This window comes from Neofelis nebulosa, chromosome 3, assembly GCF_028018385.1.
Source record: "Neofelis nebulosa isolate mNeoNeb1 chromosome 3, mNeoNeb1.pri, whole genome shotgun sequence".
Taxonomy (NCBI): domain Eukaryota; kingdom Metazoa; phylum Chordata; class Mammalia; order Carnivora; family Felidae; genus Neofelis; species Neofelis nebulosa.
This window is the reverse complement of record NC_080784.1, coordinates 16,797,598-16,819,171: the sequence shown is the minus strand read 5'-3', so window position 1 is coordinate 16,819,171 and position 21,574 is coordinate 16,797,598. Positions and strand designations below refer to the sequence as shown.

Genomic DNA, 21,574 nt, shown 5'->3' with positions numbered 1-21,574 from the left:
AGGCGCCCCTATGTATTTAATATTTTATAAAGTTTGTATACCAAAAAGAAGCCAGTGTCTCTCATTTGTCATTTATTTGCTCTACGAAAGAGAACATAATTATGGAAAATAAAAATTAGTATTAGAGGTTTTTTTAAATGTTTATTTATTTTGAGAGAGAGAGCATGGGGGAGAGGCAGACAGAGGGGGAAAGAGAGAGAGAATCTGCACTGTCAGCACTGAGTCTGACATGGGGCTCAATCTCACCACCATGAGATTATGACCTGAGCTGAAATCAAGAGCCAGATGTTCAACCCACTGAGCCACTCAGGTGTCCCCAAAATTAGAATTAGAGTTTTAATGAGTCCTGAACAGGGGTTGCACATAGCAGGCCCCTAATAAATACTTTTGAATGAATAAATCTGATATTCTTCCATGATAATATATCTAGGATTATTGAGTAGACCAAAAAAAGTAATAAAATAATCTCATATTTTAATGGAAGCTTCAACTTTTGGAAATCCTTTTGAAATATATGTCCCCCACTATAACTGTAAAGATGATATGGTAAGCATGATCCCATTTTCCAGAGGAAGAAACTGAGGCTCAGAGAAGTTAAATGAGCTGCTCAAAATCACAGCTAGTAGGTGGTGGACCTAAATTATAGGATTCTGCTCCATTATGCTATCTTTCAAATACAGTAGTTAAAAGTAATGTCAAAGGACAAAATTGCTTCTAAAGTATACAAATAATGTCCTTACCAAACCAATGCAATAAGAATAGCACTCATCTGGCTTTTAAATAGACTGTAAATTTCTGTGAGGTAGTATGTGACTTCTATTCATTCTTTCATTCAGTCCAAAAATATTAGGAAGGTGCTTTGTTAAAAAACAGTATAGGGGCACCTGGGCGGCTCAGTTGGTTAGTCTGACCCTGGATTTTGGCTAAGGTCATGATCTCATGGTTCGTGGGTTCCAGCTCCACATTGGGCTCCGTGCCGACAACACCAAGCCTACTTGGGATTCTCTCTCCCTCTCTTTGCCCCTTCCCAGCTTAAGCTCATGCTCTCTCTCAAAATAAATAAATAAACTTAAAAAAATAAAAATAAATTTAAAAATATAAAATACGGTCTTTGTCCTTGAAGAGCTCACATTCTGATTGGGGTAGGGAGGAGGAAGCATTAAGCAATGTAACGTATATTACTAAGGTATTACAAAGTTCTATGATGGCAAGAAGAGAGCTACTAATCCTGCTTTGTGGGAGTTCAGGAAATTCATATGTGAACCTAAGTCATTTTGCTTCCTCAATTTCCTCTATTGCAGCATTTAAATGTGAACTACCCCCTTTTAGATACTTAAAAAATATGAAACCTAACTACATTTAATTTCAATTTGGTTTATAAACTTCAACCCAGTAAAGATTTTATCCTTCAAAACTTAATTCATAAATTAAAAGTTTTCCATATGCTTATAAGTTTAGCATAGATGAAAAAACCACCAGCTATTATCCCAAGATCTTTTTTTTTTTTTAATTTTTTTTTTTAACGTTTATTTATTTTTGAGACAGAGACAGAGCATGAACGGGGGAGGGTCAGAGAGAGAGGGAGACACAGAACCGGAAGCAGGCTCCAGGCTCTGAGCCATCAGCCCAGAGCCCGACTCGGGGCTTGAACTCACGGACCGTGAGATCGTGACCTGAGCCGAAGTCGGACGCTCAACCGACTGAGCCACCCAGGCGCCCCCCAAGATCTTTTAATAGCTCTCTACAGAAATAGTCAAGCCCATATTCTGCTTCAAGAGGTATACAATAAGTGAAAAAAAAATGTTTTTTAAGGGGCCAAGGGATATTATTTACATCTTTTCTGATGAAAGAGTTCAGATTCAATGAATTTGGGGAAGAGCTTTTTTACACCTCTGAGTTGATGACCCTCTGTGACCAGAAGTATGAAGAGGCACAGAGCAAAATCTCTGGCCTGAAGAAGTTTGTTTACAATCGACTTCATGCATTCGTTGATTCATTCATTCAGTACAGACTACTGAGGATGTGCTCTTTCCAGGAAAAGAAAACCAGGGAAAAGGCAAAAGTTTACAAATAGCCCAGAAAAAGAGCCGAAATTAAAGTTTAAGATATAAGATTTTTTTATTTTTCATAAGACATACACAAAATTTAATATTTTGACCATTTTTAAGTGTACAACTCAGTGGCATTAGGTACATTCACATTGTTGTACAACCATCACCGGCATCCATCCCCAGCCCCTGGTAATCTCTCTTCCTTTTTCTTTTTTTGAAGATTTTATTTTTAAACAATCTCCACACCCATCACGGAACTCAAACCCACAACTTTGAGATCAAGTGTTGCACATGCCACTGACTGAGTCAGCCAGGTGCCCCAATTCTATTCTAATCTGTTACTGTGACTTGCCTATTTTAGGTACCTCATTCGTGTGAGTGGATTCATATAATATTTGTCCTTCTGTGTCTGGCTTATTTCACTTAACATAAATGTTTTCAAGATTCACCCATCATTATAGCACATATCATAACTTCATTCTTTTTTGTGGCTGAATAATATTCTTGTATGGATTTACAGCATTTAAAAAAATTTTTTTAATGTTTATTTTTGAGAGAGAGAGGGAGAGAGAGAGAGAGAGAGAGAGAGACAGAGCCTGAGCGGGGAGAGGGGCAGAGAGAGAGGGAGACACAGAATGCGAAGCGGGCTCCAGGCTCTGAGCTGTCAGCACAGAGCCCGAAGCGAGGTTTGAACTCACGAGCTATGAGATCATGACCTGAGCCGAAGTCAGAGCCTTAATGGACTGAGCCACCTGAGGTTTGTTTATCTATCTTTGGTGGACATTTGGGTTGTTTGTCTTTTGGCTTTGGTGAATTATGCTGCTATGAACATGGGTATACAAACACCCATTTGAGACTCTGCTTTCAATTCTTTAGGGTACATTCCCAGAAGTGAAACTGCTGGCTCACATAGTACCTGTGTTCAGTTTACTGAGGAACTGCCATAGTTTTCCATAGCAGTTGTACCATTTCATATTCCCAGGAGCCAAACACAAGGGTTCTAATCTCTCCACACCTTTGCCCATCCTTGTTATTTCCTGTCTTACTTTTATAACAGCAATCCTAATATGTGTGAAGTGATATCTCATGATTTATTTGCATTTCCCTAATGATTAGTGATGTTGAGCATCTTTTCCTGTGCTTATTGGCCATTTGTATATATTCTTGGAAGAAATGTCTATTCAAACCCTTTGGATAGCAAACTTTGACCACAGAGTTAGACAGACAATCATCCCTGGCAAATGGTGCCAGCATAGTTTTACCAAGCAGAATTAAGTGAAATCCTGGCGGTTAGTCTACAAAAAGAACAAAATGATTCTGTGTATTTGTTGGTAGTTACAACCGAAAAGTACAAAATGCATTGTGAAGAACAAAAACAGAGCCAATTCCTTAGTGATGCTCCCTAGGCTATGCATAACCCTTAGTTCCCAGCTGTCTTTGCACTTTCTTGTAAAAAAAAAAAAAAAAACATTATTAAATACCCATTGAATTAGGTTTTTAAGTGCTGCTATAATAAATTACTACACCCAGTGCTTTAAAACAACACAAATGTATTCTTTTTCTGTTCTGGAGGTCAGAAGTCTAAAATCAAGGTATTAACAGGGCTGCATTCCTTCCGGAGGCTTCAGGGGAGAATACCTTTTCTTCCCTTTATCAGCTTCCAGAGGTGCCTGCTTTCCTTGGCTCAAGGCCGCTTACATCACTCTGATCTCCTGCTTTCTTTAATTAAAAACATTTTTTAAGTGATAGTTAAAAAAAATGTTTTTAATGTTTATTTTTTGAGAGAGAGAGAGGGAGAGAGAGAGAGCGCGCGCGCGCGGGGGGGGGGGGGGGGGGAGTGGGGGAGGGGCAGAAAGAGAGGGAGGCACATAATCTGAAGCAGGCTCCAGGCTCTGAGCTGTCAACCCAGAGCCTGACACGGAGCTTGAACCCAAGAACCGGAGCTTGAACCCAAGAACCGTAAGATCATGACCTGAGCTGAAGTCGGATGCTTAACTAACTGAGCCACCCAGGATCCCTTAAATTGACAGTTTTACTGAGATAAAACTGACATATAACAGCATGTAAATTTAGGGTGACAACATGATATATATGTTATGAAATGAATACCACGGTAAGTCCAGTTAACAACAATCACTTCACAGTTTTTTTCTCTTGTGATAAGTTTTAAGATCTGCTGTCTTAACTTTCAAATATACAACACAGTATTGTTAACTATAGTCACAGTACTATACATTACAATCTTGCTTCTATGGCCACCCCTCCTATTAATGACTTGGAATCTTCTTGACTCACATTTTTAAGAATCCATCTGATTACACTTGGAGCGCCTGGGTGGCTCAGTCGGTTAAGGGACCTACTCCAGCTCAGGTCATGATCTCACGGTCTGTGGGTTCGAGCCCCGCATCGGGCTCTGTGCTGACAGCTCAGAACCTGGAGCCTGTTTCTGATTCTGTGTCTTCCTCTCTCTCTGCCCCTCCCCTGCTCAGGCTCTGTCTCTCTCTGTCTCTCAAAAATAATTAAGTGTAAAAAAAAGAAACCAAAAAACAAAAAACATCTGATTACACTGAACCCTCCTAGATAATCGAAGTTAATTTTCTCATCTCAAGATCCTTAGTCACATAGCCCAAGTCCCTTTTCCCACGTTAAACAGCATATTCACAGGTTCTGGGGATTAGGAGGTGGACATATTTGGAGCACCATTATTCTACCACACCTAATACACAACTGTGAGTTCAAAATCGAAAAATTATGGCATTCAACATATTCCACATTTTTCTCTTAATTTAACTACCCACCTCATTTACCAATAGTCAGAAGACTTTATAATGTGTCACCAGCTCTTGAATCACACAACTAGTTCTTTGATCTGAACTTTACTGATCTAAATAATCGTAAAGCCACAGCCGCCCTCATTTTTACTACTGTTGTTTCGGGGAGGAGGTACAAGATCATTAAAGCCACTTTCCCAATTAAATTGGCCACCCTAACAACTAGGTCCACCCGCATTGCTGTTAACAACGGGGGCAACAGCAGTTAGCACCTTGACGGTGCACCGGGCAACTAAGGGCCTAAAAGGTAAGCTTCTTCCCGTGTCCCTTCCCACCCGAGAGTCGCGGGCCCTGCCTCCCAGTCCCGGCCACCCACCGCACGGCGCGTCGAGCCTCTCTAGGCCGCCGGCGAACCCCCCGCGCTCTACGACGCCCGCCGCGAGGAGCGGAGAGGAACCACCAGGAGCCGCGCAGCTCGCCCGGCCCCCGCCCAGTTCCCGCGTGGCTCGCAGCGCTCCCTCGGCGCCCTCCCTTCCCTTTCCGCTGTCTCCGCCTCCGGAAGCTCGAGCCTGGCTGCTGGGAGCCGCGAGCGGAGATTGCGTGCGCGCGCTAGCGTGTGCGCGCGAGCCTGCAACGCCTCGGGCGGCGCGCCAGGCGGCCGCAGCGGCCCCGACACCCAGGTAAGCGGCGCGCGAGCAACCCCTCCTGCCCCGCCGCCCCGCCGCCCCGCCCGCGACGCGCCCGCCACCCTTCCCCTCCGGGATCCGTTTCCCCTCTACGGAGCCCAGGCTGCGGCGAGCTCTCAGAGTCGGTATGAGGAAGCCAGCGTGGGAAGTTAGGAAGGCCGGCCGGCCGGGACCCCCCCCCCCCCCCCCCCAGCCCTTGGCTCCGCCAGCCCTACGGCCCGGCCGGCCTCTCGGGTGGCGGGTGTAACCACAACAAAGACGTCCGAGCCTGCGGTCGGCGGGTCCGTGGGGCCGCTCGCAGCCCCAGCCGGCCCCTGGGAGCCGCCGGGCCTGCCCTCGGGACGCTTTCGCGGATGGAGTGGGGACCGGGGTCGGCCGGAGTTAAGAAGTGGTTGTAACCAGGAGCTGGGTTCAGGCCACCGCCGCCCACCTCCGCGGCCTTGACTCTGAACCCTGGCGCCTGAGGGGCTGTCAGTTTTCTGCTGCTGCCTGGGGCCGTGGGGGTGGGGGAAGGGGGTGGTCCGGAGGAGGTGGTAAACTGACCCTCTCGAGTTCTTGGAAAAGGGATGTTTATTTCGGGCCGAGATTTTCGTGTACCCCACGGGTTACCTTCTTTGGACCGTATTATATACATAATTATAGAAACAGTGTAATGTCACAGTAACAAAATGACAGTTTAAAAAATGCCAGATTATTTGTGTGTTTTTCTGATGTATCTTGAACATTACTGTTTCTGCTTCTGTAAGAGCTAGACAAATGGTGAGTGTCCAAGGGACGCCCAGTCAGCTTTGACACATGCCGGTTTTCGTTGAGCCCCAGAAGAGTTATTAAGTGATCTGTCATTTAATTTTTACCCTTTCCCAGTATGTGGTGAAGAGAATCTTTACAGTGTCATTAAATGCATATTTTTATGTAAATGGAATCTCATTAACTTGGAAATAAATGTTATCAGAAGGATTACTTGGTGGATGGGATCACTGGATAGTTTTTCTCTAAATTACGTTTAAACCCCTGGAGTGTTTAAATCCTAACGATAACCTTGTCTGTTGGATGTTATGCCTGAAAAGTCTCCCAGGGTTTATGCGCCACCTCCCACGAACTGTGACCACTTAGGAAGTTGGGTCCTTACAACTGTTGGGGACGACATGAGCCATGTAAATACAAATAAGGGGATAGTTAATTCTGGTGTGGGGGGTGCGGTGGGGATTGGTGGGGGACGATTGTGGGAAACTATCAAGGAAACTAGCTCAGGGAGAAGCATTGATTTTTCTGCTTACATAGCTAACAAAGAGACTAGGGTTCGGTCTTCAGGCTCCTGACTCCAGACTCCCTCATCGGGTAAACATTCTTTGAATGTCTAATATTTGTCAGATCCCACTTTAGGCACTGGGGATATAAAGATGAGCAAGATGCCAGGAATTCCCAGTTTGGTAAGGAGATAAGGCGGGAAACTTAGCTATGAAAAATAGGGATTTCAAAGAAGTTCGTAATCATTTGGCTTACAGATTGATGTTGGGATTTAGACCTAGTTCATAAAATGTTAAAGTTGGGAAAATCCTATCTAATGCATGAATTCCTTTTGTAGCAGCCCAGCAAGTGGACATGTAGTTTTTACTCCAACGTTGTCTAGTGACTTCTGGCTCATAATCTTAGAAAGTAGCCCATTCCATTTGAGCAGTTCTTATGTTAATTTCAGAACAGCTTCCTTATACATTATACATCTGTTGATGCAAGTTCTACCTCTGGAACTACCAATAACAGTTGTAAAATCTTTTTTCATATCACAGTTATTTGAGTATCTGAATACCTGCCTTCTCTTAGCCATTTCTTTTACTAGCCTATGAATGCCTTGTTCTGTAAACCACTGATCATGACTTAAATTCTAGACTCTTCCCCGTAGCACCCAGAACTAAATGCTTCATTCAAGAAGTACTTTGACAAGCAGAATATAATTCAAGTTGTCTTAGACTGTATATTACTATCCCGATATGATTTAAGAGTATTTTGGTCTTTTGGTTCCTACGTCATGCTTTTGCCGCTTGGTAAGCTCCGCGCCTTTTTTCAAAGAACCTTCTTTTAAGCTGGGGTCCTCCGTGCACCTTCCCTCCTTACCTTCCCTCATTCTGTGCCTGTGCTATTAATTGTGTTATTATTTGGCTGTTTCAGAGTATTCCTCCCCATTGGGGTTTTTAGCTTATTAATATTCCTCTGCTTATTTGTGTACAGCATAATCAGTAAGACTGCTGACTGTCTGGCCAGACTGCCTGGATCCAAATCCTGACTCTACTGCTTTCTGGCCACGTGGTCTTGAATATGTCAGTTAACCTGTCTGAGCTGCAGTTTCTTCATCTCGAACCTCAAAGTTGTTACCAGTATTAAATGGTTGATCAGTGAAAAAGTGCTTAGAAAGTGCTTAGTATATAACCTATATGAATGTTAGCTTCTTTTCCATTTATCCAGAACCTTCTGAATCTTTATTTTCAACCGTCCATCTCAGTTTTTTTTTTAATTCACAAATTTGATAAAGCTTGACATCACAAGAAGCATACAGAAACAAACTAATAACTTGAAATTGGTCAGGCCGTTTAAATTTGCTAGGCCTTAGTTCTAGTGTAAGGGGGTACAGTCTTTTCCTTTCAGGACTGTTGGGGATTTCTGAGGATACAGGAAGGGTATTAGTTCTAACTTGCATTATTTTGCCATGTACCATCTTGAGGAACTTCACGTAGGTCTCACTCAAGGTTATCAGGAATCACAAGATTTAACTTGAAATGCCAAATACACAAAGAGGAGGCTTGCTGGAAACATTTCAAGTTTAGTGTCTTCCAGAATTGTCACTCTCCTTGCCAGAAATAACTTTGGAATTCACTACTGTATTTGGAAAGGGGGTTTGGTCACAAGCTCATATTGGATTCTAAGGAGTCACAAGTTAATTCAAAGTTCTGAATTCTTGTTACCTAGGTTAACACTTTTAATTTACCTAAGGCTACTAGTTTATTTCATTTGTGGTGCCAGTGAGATTTGTTCCAATTTACTTTGTTAGAGGAAAACTGCTACATGGCAGATCAGCAAAATGCATGGCAGTCACTGGCATGTGTATCTTATTTTTTTTTTTAATTTTTTTTTAATGTTTATTTATTTTCGAGACAGAGAGAGACAGAGTGCAAGTGGGGGAGGGGCAGAGAGAGAGGGAGACACAGAATCTGAAACAGGCTCCAGGCTCTGAGCGATCAGCACAGAGCCCGACGCGGGGCTCGAACCCACAGACTGTGAGATCATGACCTGAGCCGAAGTCGGACGCTCAACCGACTGAGCCACCCAGGCGCCCCTGTGTATCTTATTTTAACTGTACAGACCATCCTCTCCTACAGAGAGCTCCTAAACCATTGCTAAACAGGTTCCATTTTCCTTTCAAAATCCCAATGATGAGAAGAAAATCTTGTTACCTTACCCAGTTTACCATCATGTAAATCATAGATATCACAGCCATGTATCTTAAAGGTTAAAAAACAAAAACAGATCTTAGTTCCTTTGGAAGGACCATACTTGGAAGCAGAATAGAACAGTGGTTAATAACAGGATCCTTAAACTATGCCTGCTTTGGAATCCTGGCTGTGCCGCTCACTCGTTGTGTGACTCCGGGCAAGTTCTTGTTCTGCTTCATTTTTCTCATTGGTAAATAGGAGTAATAAAACTTCTTAAGCTTAGATACATTTTAGCTGTTAGTTGTACTAGAATAATAGCACTAATACAAATGGGACTTAGTTATGTTAATTTTGTGTGTTTCCTGAAAAATGTAAACAAATTTTTCTGAGGATGGAAGGTGAAATGATTTGGATGATTTGTTTTTGAAAGATTTTAAAAAAAATTTTTTTTTTAACGTTTATTTATTTTTGAGACAGAGAGAGACAGAGCATGAACAGGGGAGGGGCAGAGAGAGAGGGAGACACAGAATCTGAAACAGGCTCCAGGCTCTGAGCCGTCAGCACAGAGCCCGACACAGGGCCCGAACTCACGGACCGCGAGATGATGACCTGAGCCGAAGTCGGACGCTCAACCGACCGAGCCACCCAGGCGCATCTGAAAGATTTTTTTTTTAATGTTCATTTATTTTGAAAGAGAGAGAGAGAGAGAGAGAGAGAGAGAGGGAGGGCAGGGGGATGGGAGGAGAGGGAGAGAGAGAGAATCCCAAGCAGGCTCTGCACTGTCAGCGTGGAGCCCCATGCCTGGTTCATACCCGAGAACTGGGAAATGATGACCTGAGCCGAAATCAAGAGTCGGATGCCCCTGAAAGATTTGTTTTTTAAACTGACTAGGAAAATTTATGCTTTGGGCTATTCCATGAAACCATTTGTTTTGAAAATTTGAAGAAACCTACAAAAATTTTTTTTTTTTTTTAATCACAAAGGTATTTGTACCCATGTGACAAAGTGCGAAAGAAAAAAAAACAATAATAACCCCTTTTTATTCCATCCCTTGACATTTTGGATGAAAGAGTTGATTACCTTACAAAAGAGGGTAATGTTTTTTGGAAATTTAGTGACAATGTTTATAAGAGGTACTTACTCACCATTCAGTGACTATTTTAATTGGTCGTTTTTCTTTCTGAACTCAGGTGGGCAGAATTGGATTGACAATGATCAATCATACTATTTTTTCCTTTAAGTTTTTCTTAGTTAAGTAGGCTCTGGGGTGCCTGGGTGGCTCCTTTAAGTGTCTGACTCTTGATTTCTGCTCAGGTCATGATCTCATGGTTCTTGAGTTTGAGGCCCGCGTCAGGTTCTGTGTTGACAGTGCAGAGCCTGCTTCAGATTCTGTCTCCCTCTTCCTCTGCCCCTTCCTTGCTTGCACTCTCTCTCAAATATAAATAAATAAACATAAAAAAAAAAAGTAGGCTCTAGGCCCAATTGAGGGGCTCAGACTCACAACCCTGAAATCGAGAGTCACATGTTCTGCCAACTGAGCCAAGCCAGGTGCCCCCAGTCATACTCCTTAGGTATGTGATGACCCACGACCACCAGCCTGTGCCAGGTTCTTTATCCTCATCTCACCCCCCCAACCGTCTGTGTCCCTTCACAGCTTACAGTTGTTTAACGTATGTCCTTCCAGTCCGTGCTATGTAACTTTGTGCCTGTGAGGAATTTAGTTTTAAGTTTTACATAATTGTATTGTTGTTCATTTAATTTTGCTCTTTTAGTAAACTTTATTTTTATAGATCTCAGCTCACCCTTTTTGACTGACATATAGTATATCACATGCAACATTTCGTTTATCCATTTTCCTCTTATTAGACATTGAGTTTTTCCCTAACTCATTTCTGTTACAAGCAGTAGGGCTATGATGAACATCCTTGTTTGTACATGGACCCAGAAACACAATTGGAAAGTGGTAGAACCAAGTTTGAGCCTGAGTGTGTCTGACTCAGTTCCTTCTTTTTCGTTGTGCAGACTCGCAGTCATCACTTATTTGCTTAATTTATTGCAAGGACACTATTATAATAACAGTAATGGAAATATAAAAAATGCAGTGGGATTGTTGGTTTTTCTTCTAACAGGTCGACTTAATTTTGCCCTTTTTCCCCCTGGTTTTTATTTAAGTGTGTAAATTGTATTATTAACCCAGTATGGCTAACAGTTTTGTAGTGTTCATTTTTCATGCTGATATAATAATATCATATATCTCTGATATAATATAAGCAGAGATCCACAACCTCCATAATCCACAGTCATTTGGTAAATATTTTAGGCTTTGTGGACTATATGGTCGCTGTCACAGCTACTCAGCTCTGCAGCTGTAGTGTGTAAAACTTTATTTACAAAAACAAATGGCAGGCCAGATTTGGCTCATGCACAGTAGCTGGCTGACTCCTGATATAATAATAATTTTGATGGAATCATAATATTCCTCTATTCAAGTTTTTTCAGTATTACTGAAATAATATGAGAATTCCATTCCTTCTTTTTAGTATTATATTCTTAGGATAAATTTCTGAAATGCAAGTACTGATTCAGAAGGCTTATGGCTTTCTTACAGCTCTGAAAATTAATTGCCAAAATCCTTTAAAAGAGATGTTTCGATTTTTATAAATTAAGAGAGTAAAAAAAGAGTAGACTTTAATTCCATAATGGATAAATATGACATCTAAAACCTTATTAAATATCTTTTGAGGACTTGTGGAGGAGGCTTCCTTCTGCTGATTTGAGTTTTAAAACTTAAGAGGGCATTGATCTGTGCTATGAGAAATAATATTTTTTCTTTTTTTAGTAAATAATATTTCTTATATTTAATATTTAGGTATAAGTTACCTAATTTTTCTTAAATTTTTAAGATCTACTTACACATCTCAATTTAAATCAATTCTAATAATATGTTAGAATTTTAAAACTTATTTGTACTTTGATTAATCTGACTTAGCTTAAATTTCCCTGAACATTGTATGCCATTTGCAAGCTTGCAGCACAATTCAATTTTAGTATATTTAATTTTCTTATGTACCTTGAACACCTGACCAGGGATACTGACATATCTAATAGAGGAAGTCCTAGTAAGCACTTAGACTTTTTTTTTTTTTTTAATGTTTTTATTTTATTTTGAGAGCGAGAGAGACAGACAGTGTGTGGGTGGGGGAGAGGGAGACAGAATACAAAGCAGGCTCCAGGCTCCCAGCCATTAGCACAGAGCCCAATGGGGGGCTCAAACCCACGAACCATGAGATCATGACCTGAGCTGCAGTTGGACGCTTAACCAACTGAGCCACTCAGGCACCCCAGCACTTAGACATTTTTAATAAACCTAATTATAAGTCTAACCTTACTAATTTAATCAGATTCCCTAAGTGTTTAAAAGTTGTGAATAGCTAAATTTTTTAATATGCCTTATATTCTTCAAAACCTTAAAAGGCAAAAAAATTTACCCAATGATAAAATGTACTACCATATATACCTCTAATCTATCATATTAACCTATTGCATTAGTATTAATAACGTAAGTTTGGTTGATTTTTAAATCATATTTGTACTTGATTTTATAGGTTGCAGTATCACTTCAACAATTAAAGGCTCCAGAGAATCATGATTGCTTTAGAATATAAATTATATAATCTTTTATTGTTTGATTTTACATAATAGAATTAATCATAATTTGAATATACTGAGCACAAAATTGGATTGTTGGCTATATGTTATTAGTTTATATATGCCTTTCCTTTAATGCAGCTCATATTATTTGCTCTTTTGAATGTCATTATGGACTAATAGTTATCACAGAAGGACTTTTTCATTTTTATGTGTATTTTGGGGGGCACCTGGGTGGCTCAGGCAATTAAGCGTCTGACTTCAGCTCAGGACATGATCTCAGAGTTTGTGGGTTTGAACCCCACGTCGGGCTCTGTGCTGACAGCTCAGAGCCTGGAGCCTGCTTCAAGTTCTGTGTCTCCCTCTCTCTGCTGCTCCCCCTGCTCATGCTCTGTCCCTCTCTCAAAAATAAATAAACATTAAAAAAAAATTTTAAGTGTATTTTGTGTGTTTTGTTTTTCAGTGTTAAATTGTCCAGCCTGAACAGAGGAGGCCCCTTTAAACTGGAGCCTTTCTTGTATTACCATTATATCAGGCATATTTGAATATTGTGCCTTCTGGTAACAGTAAGATACTCTAGGCCCTTGTTTTTCTTTACCTCCAGAAATAGAATCAGCTACCTTCCAAGTCATTATGATTTTTTGATTGTTGTTTTGTTTTTGTTTTTGTTTTTAGTGTAGAATGGTGTTAGAGGTCAAATTCTGAATTCAAGCTGGCTTAGCTAAATTAGGAAGTTTTAATATCATCCTTTCTTAGTCTAAATTAATTGTACTTCTAGAAGGCAGATTTTCCTTAGGGTTCACCTAGGTATATGTCTGTGATATGCTTGCCTTGATGACTCGTGAACTGAATTATTAGACTTACTTATTTTTCAAATCATTGGTACAATGTGTTATTACTCCTCTAGCCCCATTATCATTTCACTGAGTTAATATTTTTGGGTGTTTTTGTCATGTTTCTTTATAATCAAACTTCTCAGTTTGAGATATACAAATACTGTAAAAAAAAAAAAAGAAAAGTATTAAGAAATTATTCTTTAGTCTACCACTGGCATCTTTTTTTCAGATGTATTTTTGCCATCATGGATCGGTTTGGAGATGTATCAGAAGGTGAAGTGGACCATTCTTTCTTTGACAGTGACTTTGAAGAAGAAAAGAAATGTGAAAGTAACTCAGTTTTTGACAAGCAAAATGATGACCCTAAAAAGAGAATAGACGAAGATACAGAAAATGTAAACTTGAAATTTGGAATACAAAGAAAGGAAAATGAAATAAAAAAGAAAATTCTTCCAGAAGAACACCCCGTAGAAAATGATAATATGCGAACCAGAAATTCTTTATCATTGTCCACTTCAAGATCAAAAAAATTGTGGGATGCTACAACAGGGCATAAAATACACTTACCCACTCCAAGTAGAATTCCCAAAATTGTGAAAGAAGGTGACGATGATTATTATACAGATGGAGAGGAGAGCAGTGATGATGGGAAAATGCAGCATGTCAGGTCCAAGTCAGCTAAACCACCTAATAACCTTAAAAAAAACATAAGTAAAAAGTATTCCAAAAGTAATTCTTCTTCCTCCTCTTCCTCTTTGTCTTCCTCATCTTCAAGTTCAGGTACAGATTGTTCAGATGCAGGGTCTGATAACTGTATTTCTGATTCATCTCCATCATTAAAGAAACGTCTGTCTGGTGTAACCCACTTGTCACCAAAACAGAAATATAAATCAGGAGTAAAATCAACAGGAACACGGCCTTCAAGTACTAAACCAAAAGTCAATGACTACACTGAGGAATCTGAAGATACTGTGACAGATGTCACTCCTCTCTCAACTCCAGACATCAGCCCTATTCAGTCTTTTGAACTGGGAGCATCAAATGATCAAAAAGTAAAAGTTAAAAGGCAAGAAAACGTGAGTCAAGAAGTATATGGAAATGTTGAGGATTTAAAAAATAATTCAAAATGTTTGAAATCAACCAAAAAGGGGAAAGAAAAAACTGGGCCTGATCTCACTCCAGAATCTTCATTGTTAGATTCCAACGTAGACCACAGATATAAACAAAAAGTCTTACATGACACAATGGACCTCAATCATCTTTTGAAAGGTAAGTTTCTTTTCTTTTTAAAAGCTGTATATATTGAACTTACATATTAAACTTCATGGTATATTGAGCTTAAATATCAATTGCTATGAATTTGCATTGATTTTTCTAAATATATTTTATTGTTGGATAATTGATATTATAATAACTTTTCCAATTACTCTATTTTACCGTAAAAATATCTGGAATATCATTTATACTATTGAAAAGCTAATTAACTAAGAGTAGAAACTACTTCACCCTAAATTTTGTTTTAGTGTCTTACAAAATCATAAAACCTAGAGGGAACAGCTAGATAAGATAAGTGGGGGAGGCGGAGCCAGATGTTTTTCACATTTGAGAGGGATGTGGGCATAAGATACATTTCGCTTTCTTCTTTAAGAAAGACAACAGCGCTGAAGTTAAAATATCCTAACCTGTTGTCTTCATGTCAGAGAAAGTGGTGAGAATGCTGGCAAATGAAAGAACTCAGAATAAACTGTAGGGAACTATTCAGATTTTAAGTTAAATATTAAAGAGCATTATTTGAAGATAGTTACCAAGTTGATGAAACAACATAATTCAAGTTTCAGTTCCTTTAAGATTGAAATTTTTTTTGAAGTATAATTGACATAGAGTATTCTATTAGTTTCAGGTGTATATCATAATGATTCGATACTTTTATACATTATGAAATGATCCCCATGATAAGTCTAGTTACAATCTGTTACCATACAAAGTTATAACTTTTTTTTTTTTTAATTTTTTTTAGCGTTTATTTATTTTTGAGACAGAGAGAGACAACACATGAACGGGGGAGGGTCAGAGAGAGGGAGACACAGAATCTGAAACAGGCTCCAGGCTCTGAGCTGTCAGCACAGAGCCCGACGCGGGGCTCGAACTCATGGACCGCGAGATCATGACCTGGGCCGAAGTCGGCCGCTTGACCAACTGAGCCACCCAGGCGCCCCGAAAGTTATTATAACTTTATTGGCTATATTCCTTATACTGTTCATTACATTCTCATGACTTAATTTATTTTTATAACTGGAAGTTTGTACCTCTTAATCCCCTTAGCTTGTTTCATCCTTCCCTCCCCGCAAGCCGCCTTCCCCTCTGGTAAGCAACAGTTTGTTTTCCTGTATCTAAGAGTTTTGTTTGGTTTGTTCATTTGTTTTGTTTTTTTTAGATTCCACATACAAGTGAAAGACAAATATGGTATTTGTCTGACTTATTTCACTCAGCATCATACCCTCTAGGTCCATGTTGCCACAAATGGCAAGATCTCTTTCTTTTCTATGGCTGAGTAATATTCCATTGTATGTATATACCGCATCTTCTTGATCCATCCGTCAGTGGACACTTAAATTGCTTCCATATCTTGGCTGTGGTGAGCAATGCTGCAGTGAGCATAGGGGTGCATATTATCTCTTTAAATTGTTTTCATTTTCTTTGGATAAATACCCAAAAGTGGATTGCTGGATCATATGGCATTTCTGGTTTCTTTTATTAAAAAAAAAATTTTTTTTAATGTTTACTCATTTTTGAGAGACAGAGCGTGAGCGGGGGAGGGGCAGAGAGAGAGGGAGACACAGAATCCGAAGCAGGCTCCAGGCTCCGAGCTGTCAGCACAGAGCCCGATGCGGGGCTCAAACTCACGGACCGTGAGATCGTGACCTGAGCTGAAGTCAGACGCTCAACCGACTGAGCCACCCAGGCGCCCCTGGCATTTCCGTTTTTAATCTTTTGAGGAACTTCTGTCCTGTTTTCTGCAGTGGCTGCACCAGTTTGCATTCCCAACAGTGTAAGAGGGTTCCCTTTTCTCTACATCCTCACCAGCACTTGTTGTTTCTCGTGTTGTTGATTTTAGCCATTGTGACAGGTGATATCTCATTGTGGTTTTGATTTGCATTTCCCTAATGATTAGTTATGTTGAGCATCTTTTTATGTACCCATTGACCATCTATGTCATCTTTGGAAAAATATATATTCAGGTCTTGTGCCCTTTTTTGTTAATTTTTTAATTAAAGTATAATTAATAGACAGTGTTATTAGTTTCAGGTGTACAGTGTAATGATTCAACAAGTCTATACACTACTCAGTGCTCATCATAAGTGTGCTCATAATCCCCTTTATCTTTTTCACCCAGCCCCCCCACCTCCCCTCTGGCACCTACCGTTCTCTGTATTTAAGAGTCTATTTGTCTCTTTTTTTCTTTGTTTCTAAAATTGCATATATGAGTGAAATCATAGTATTTGTTTTTCTCTGACTTATTTCATTTAGTATTATCATCTCTAGGTCTCCATGTTGTTGTAAATGGCAAGATTCCATTCTTTTTGATGACTGAATAATATCCCACTGTGTGTGTATTTATATGTATACATATATACACACATATACACCACATCTTTACCCATCTATGGATGGACTCTTGGGTTGCTTCCATATCTTGGCTACTGTAAGTAATATTTCAGTAAACATAAGGGTGCATATGTTTCCAAATTAACGCTGTGTTTTCTTTGGATAAATATCTAGTAGTGGAATTACTGGATCATATGATATTTCTATTTTTAATTTTTTGAGGAACCTCTCATACTGTTTTCCACAGTGGCTGCACCAGTTTGCATCCCCACCAACAGTGCTTGTCTTGTTTATTTTACCCACTCTGACAAATAGGAAGTAGTATTTCGTTGTGGCCTATTCAGGTCCTCTACCCATTTTTTAATCAAGGCTTTTTTTTTTTTTTTTTTGATAGTTTTTGACAGTGTAAATTCTTCATGTATTTTGGATATTAACTCCTTATCAGATGTATGATTCGAATATCTTCTCCCATTCAGTAGGTTGCCTTTTCATTTTGTTGATGGTTTTCTTCACTGTGCAAAAGCTTCTTAGTTTGATGTAATCCTACTTTAGCTTTTATTACCCTTGCCTGAGGAGACTGAGCCAAAAAAATATTGCAGACTGATGTCACAGAGCTTACTTCCTATGTTTTCTTCTAGGAGTTACATTCTACAGGTCTTACATTCAAATCTTTAATCCATTTTGAGTTTATTTTTGTATATGGTAGAAGATAGTCTAATTTCTTTATTTTACATATAGCTGTCCAGTTTTTCTAACACCATTTATTGAAGAGACTGTCTTTTCCCCATTGTATGATCTCACCATCTTTGTCATAGATTGACTATGTGTGTGTGTTCTTATTTCTGGGCTCTCTGTTCTATTCCCTTCATCTACGTGTCTGTTTCTGTGCCAGTCCATACTCTTTTGAATACTGTAGCTTTGTAGTAGAGTTTGAAATCAGGAAGTGTAATACCTCCAGCTTTTTTATTCTTTTTCAATATTGGCGTGGCTATATGGGGTCTTTTGTTTTTCCATACAATTTTTAGGATGCTTTGTTCTAGCTCTGTGAAAAATGCCATTGGCATTTTGATGGGGATTGTACTGAATCTATAAATTGTTTTGGGTAGTATGGACATTTTAAGAATATTAATCTTCTAAGCCATGAGCATGATATATTCTTTCATAAGCTGTAAATACTTTTTAATTAGTAAAAATCTTTAGTGCTGTATTTCCACATCAATTTATTATTACTTTTTGGATATGTCAATTTGTTGTTATTATTTGGTGTGAAAGAAACTATATTTTAGGTAAAGTAAAAGCAAGTTGAAACGTTATCTTTACACTAATTAACATAACTGTGAAATAGTAGGTTTCCAGGTTAGATTTTAGGTCAGTTGAAGACAACATTTTTATTTATTTATTTTTTAATTTTTAAATTTTTTTTTTCAACGTTTTTTATTTATTTTTGGGACAGAGAGAGACAGAGCATGAACGGGGGAGGGGCAGAGAGAGAGGGAGACACAGAATCGGAAGCAGGCTCCAGGCTCCGAGCCGTCAGCCCAGAGCCTGACGCGGGGCTCGAACTCACGGACCGCGAGATCGTGACCTGGCTGAAGTCGGACGCTTAACCGACTGCGCCACCCAGGCGCCCCTATTTTTTAATTTAAAAAAAAAAAAAATGTTCATTTATTTTTGAGAGAGAGAGTACATGCAGGGGAGGGGCAGAGATGAAAGGGAGACACAGAATCCAAAGCAGGCTCCAGGCTCTGAGCTGTCATTATAGAGCCCGACGCAGGGCTCGAACTCACGAGCTGTGAGATCATAACCAGAGCCAAAGTTGGACGCTGAACTGACTGAACCACCCAGGCTCCCCAAAGACAACATTTTTAAGTTGTAAGTAGTATTTTCCATCTTTGTTTGAAATGTCAGTTGAAAGAATAAATCTTTAGCTACATAATTCACATGGGATGGTAATGTAAGAGCATAAACAAATCCCTTATGTAGTCAAATTATTCTCACAGTCAGATGGATAAAGTATTTTGGACATTTGAACGTCTCCTTTTTTGTAGGTTTTCTTTTTTCTTTGCTCTGATTGTACCTATTGATTGTTTAGTATGTCTGAAAAATCAGACTCTTGGCTTTGCCCATCACCATCTATGTTTTAGGCCTCCACTCACTGTTCTGATAAATGCTCCTTCAGTCTCTTAAAACTTTCAGGATTGAGGAGGTTTTTTTTATTCTTGCCCCTTGTGTCTTCCCCTAACAGCGAGAGTGATCTTTTAAAAATAAAATCAGTCTTACCAGTTTCCTTCTTAATTCTTCAGTGGGCTTACTCTTACATTAAAAGTAAAATCCAGGGCACCTGGGTGACTTAGGTGAACATGTGACTTGATTTCGGTTCAGATAAGATCCCAGTGTCCTGGGATGGAGCCCCGTGTCCAGCTCTGCACAGAGTCTGGAGTCCGCTTAAGATTATTTCTGTCCCTCTGCCCCTCTCTCCTCACTCTCACGCGTGCTCTCTCTCTCTCTCTCTCTCTCTCTCTCTCTCTCTCTCTCCCTCTAAAATAAGTAAAAGTAAAATCCAAATTCCTTACAGTAGCCTAACAGACTCACTATTAGTGATTCTTACCCTACATGGTCTATTAGTGTCATACTGATGCCTAGGCTGTGCTACAGGAATTCTGACGCAGTTAGTCTGGTATCCTTTAAAGTTAATGAAAACCATGAGTCTACGTCAAATGGATATCCTGCAACTCCTTTTAAAAAAAATTTTTTTTTATTATGTATTTATTTTTGAGAGAGAGAGAGAGGGAGAGAGAGACAGAGCGTGAGCAGGGGCGGGGCAGAGAGAGGGAGACAGAATCTGAAGCAGGCTCCAGGCTCTGAGCTGTCACCACAGAGCCTGACACGGGGCTCGAACTCACAAACCGTGAGATCATGACCTGAGCTGAAGTCGGAGGCTTAACCGACTGAGCCACCCAGGCACCCCCCCCCCTTCTTTTTTTTTAAATCTCTTACTACCTTGCTCCAGTCACAATGCTTCCTTACCATTCTCAGGATACTTTGTATTTATGGGGCATTTCCACTTGCTGTTGCCTTTTTTCTTTGCATAGGGTGCTTCTGTCTGTTGCTCAAGTCTTAGTTTATATATCACCCACTCAGAGATACTTTTTCTGAATGTTCTGTCTTGAGTAGCTTCACATCTCTATTTCACATCTCTGGCTCTCTGTCACAAAGCCTGTTTCCTTCCATCAGAATACTTACCAGACCCTGGAATTAGTGTAGTTTGCTTACTTATTTCTGCCACTAGAATATAAGCAACATGAGGGCAGGATCTTGCTCATTGCTAGAATCTCCAAATTCAGCAGGTATTGGCACAAAAGAGACACTATTTGTCAATGAAGGAACTGAGGAACCCAGCTACAGTGTTTGGAACTGTACTTCATATGTTTCACTGAAATTTAATTTTTTTTAACAATTACCTATTCTTAGATTTGCCATCTGAAATACACAGAATACATGTGTGCTTCCTTCGAAGTTATAATTGTTAATATATCTGATTAATTTTCTTTTTTAGGGAAAATCTCTATTTCTTTATCAAGCATCCACTGTAACAATTAAAAAAAATTTTTTTTTAACGTTTATTTATTTTTGAGACAGAGAGACAGAGCATGAACGGGGGAGGGGCAGAGAGAGAGGGAGACACAGAATCGGAAGCAGGCTCCAGGCTCTGAGCCGTCAGCCCAGAGCCCGACGTGGGGCTCAAACTCACGGAAGGCGAGATCGTGACCTGAGCTGAAGTCGGACGCTTAACTGACTGAGCCACCCAGGCGGCCCACACTGTAACAATTTTTAATTTAAAAAAAATTTTTATGGCCACTTTCCAGTCTATAAGATCACTTGTGTGATTCAAGTCGAGGACTGTACCTACAACTCTTCCAGATTTCCAGCACCAACCCCGGTGCTCTAGCACAACAGTTGACAAACTTCTGGGCCTTAAGACCAAAAGCATTTACACTCTTTTCTTTTGTTTTTAAAAAAGCATCTACACTCTTATTAAAAATTATTGAGGACCCCAAAGAACCTTTTGTTTACGTGGATTATATCTATAAATGTTTACCATATTAGAAGTTATATGAGGAATTTAAACAATATTTATTAATTCATCTAAGAATAATGGTAATAAACCAATAATGGTAATAAGTAACATACTTCATGAAACATATTTCCAAAAAAAAAAAAGAGTAATTTTTGCTAATCTCTAATGCCTGGCAATAGAAGATACCTGGATTCTCATATTGACTTCTGCATACAACTGTTGTGATATGTTATTTTGGCTGAAGTATGTGAAGAAAATCTGGTCTCACACAGATATGTTTGGAAAACGGAGGAGTATTTTAATAGCCTGTTCAATTAATTTTAGATATTCTTTGACACCATACCAAGATTCCACATTAGTTGCATTGTGAAATTTGAAACTAATTAATTCATAGTCTTTACATTATAATTTACTTGCCAATCGTACATCTTGAATGTGTCTTTCTTTAATTTTTTTTTTAACATTTATTTATT

At 39.6% G+C, this 21,574-nt stretch overlaps 1 protein-coding gene across 2 annotated transcripts in view; it reads left to right on the top strand.

Annotated features, from left to right (window-relative positions):
• Positions 1-5,361: 5,361 nt before the first annotated feature.
• The window catches only part of CFAP97 (cilia and flagella associated protein 97), a 40,402-nt gene continuing 24,189 nt past the window's right edge, over positions 5,362-21,574 (top strand). The window contains exons 1-2 of one of the 2 annotated variants that reach the window (XM_058723410.1): positions 5,362-5,502; positions 13,647-14,686. In XM_058723410.1, coding sequence (XP_058579393.1) covers positions 13,663-14,686 — 1,024 coding nt within the window. In that variant the 5' untranslated portion in view covers positions 5,362-5,502; positions 13,647-13,662. The other variant, XM_058723411.1, reaches the window with a different exon arrangement.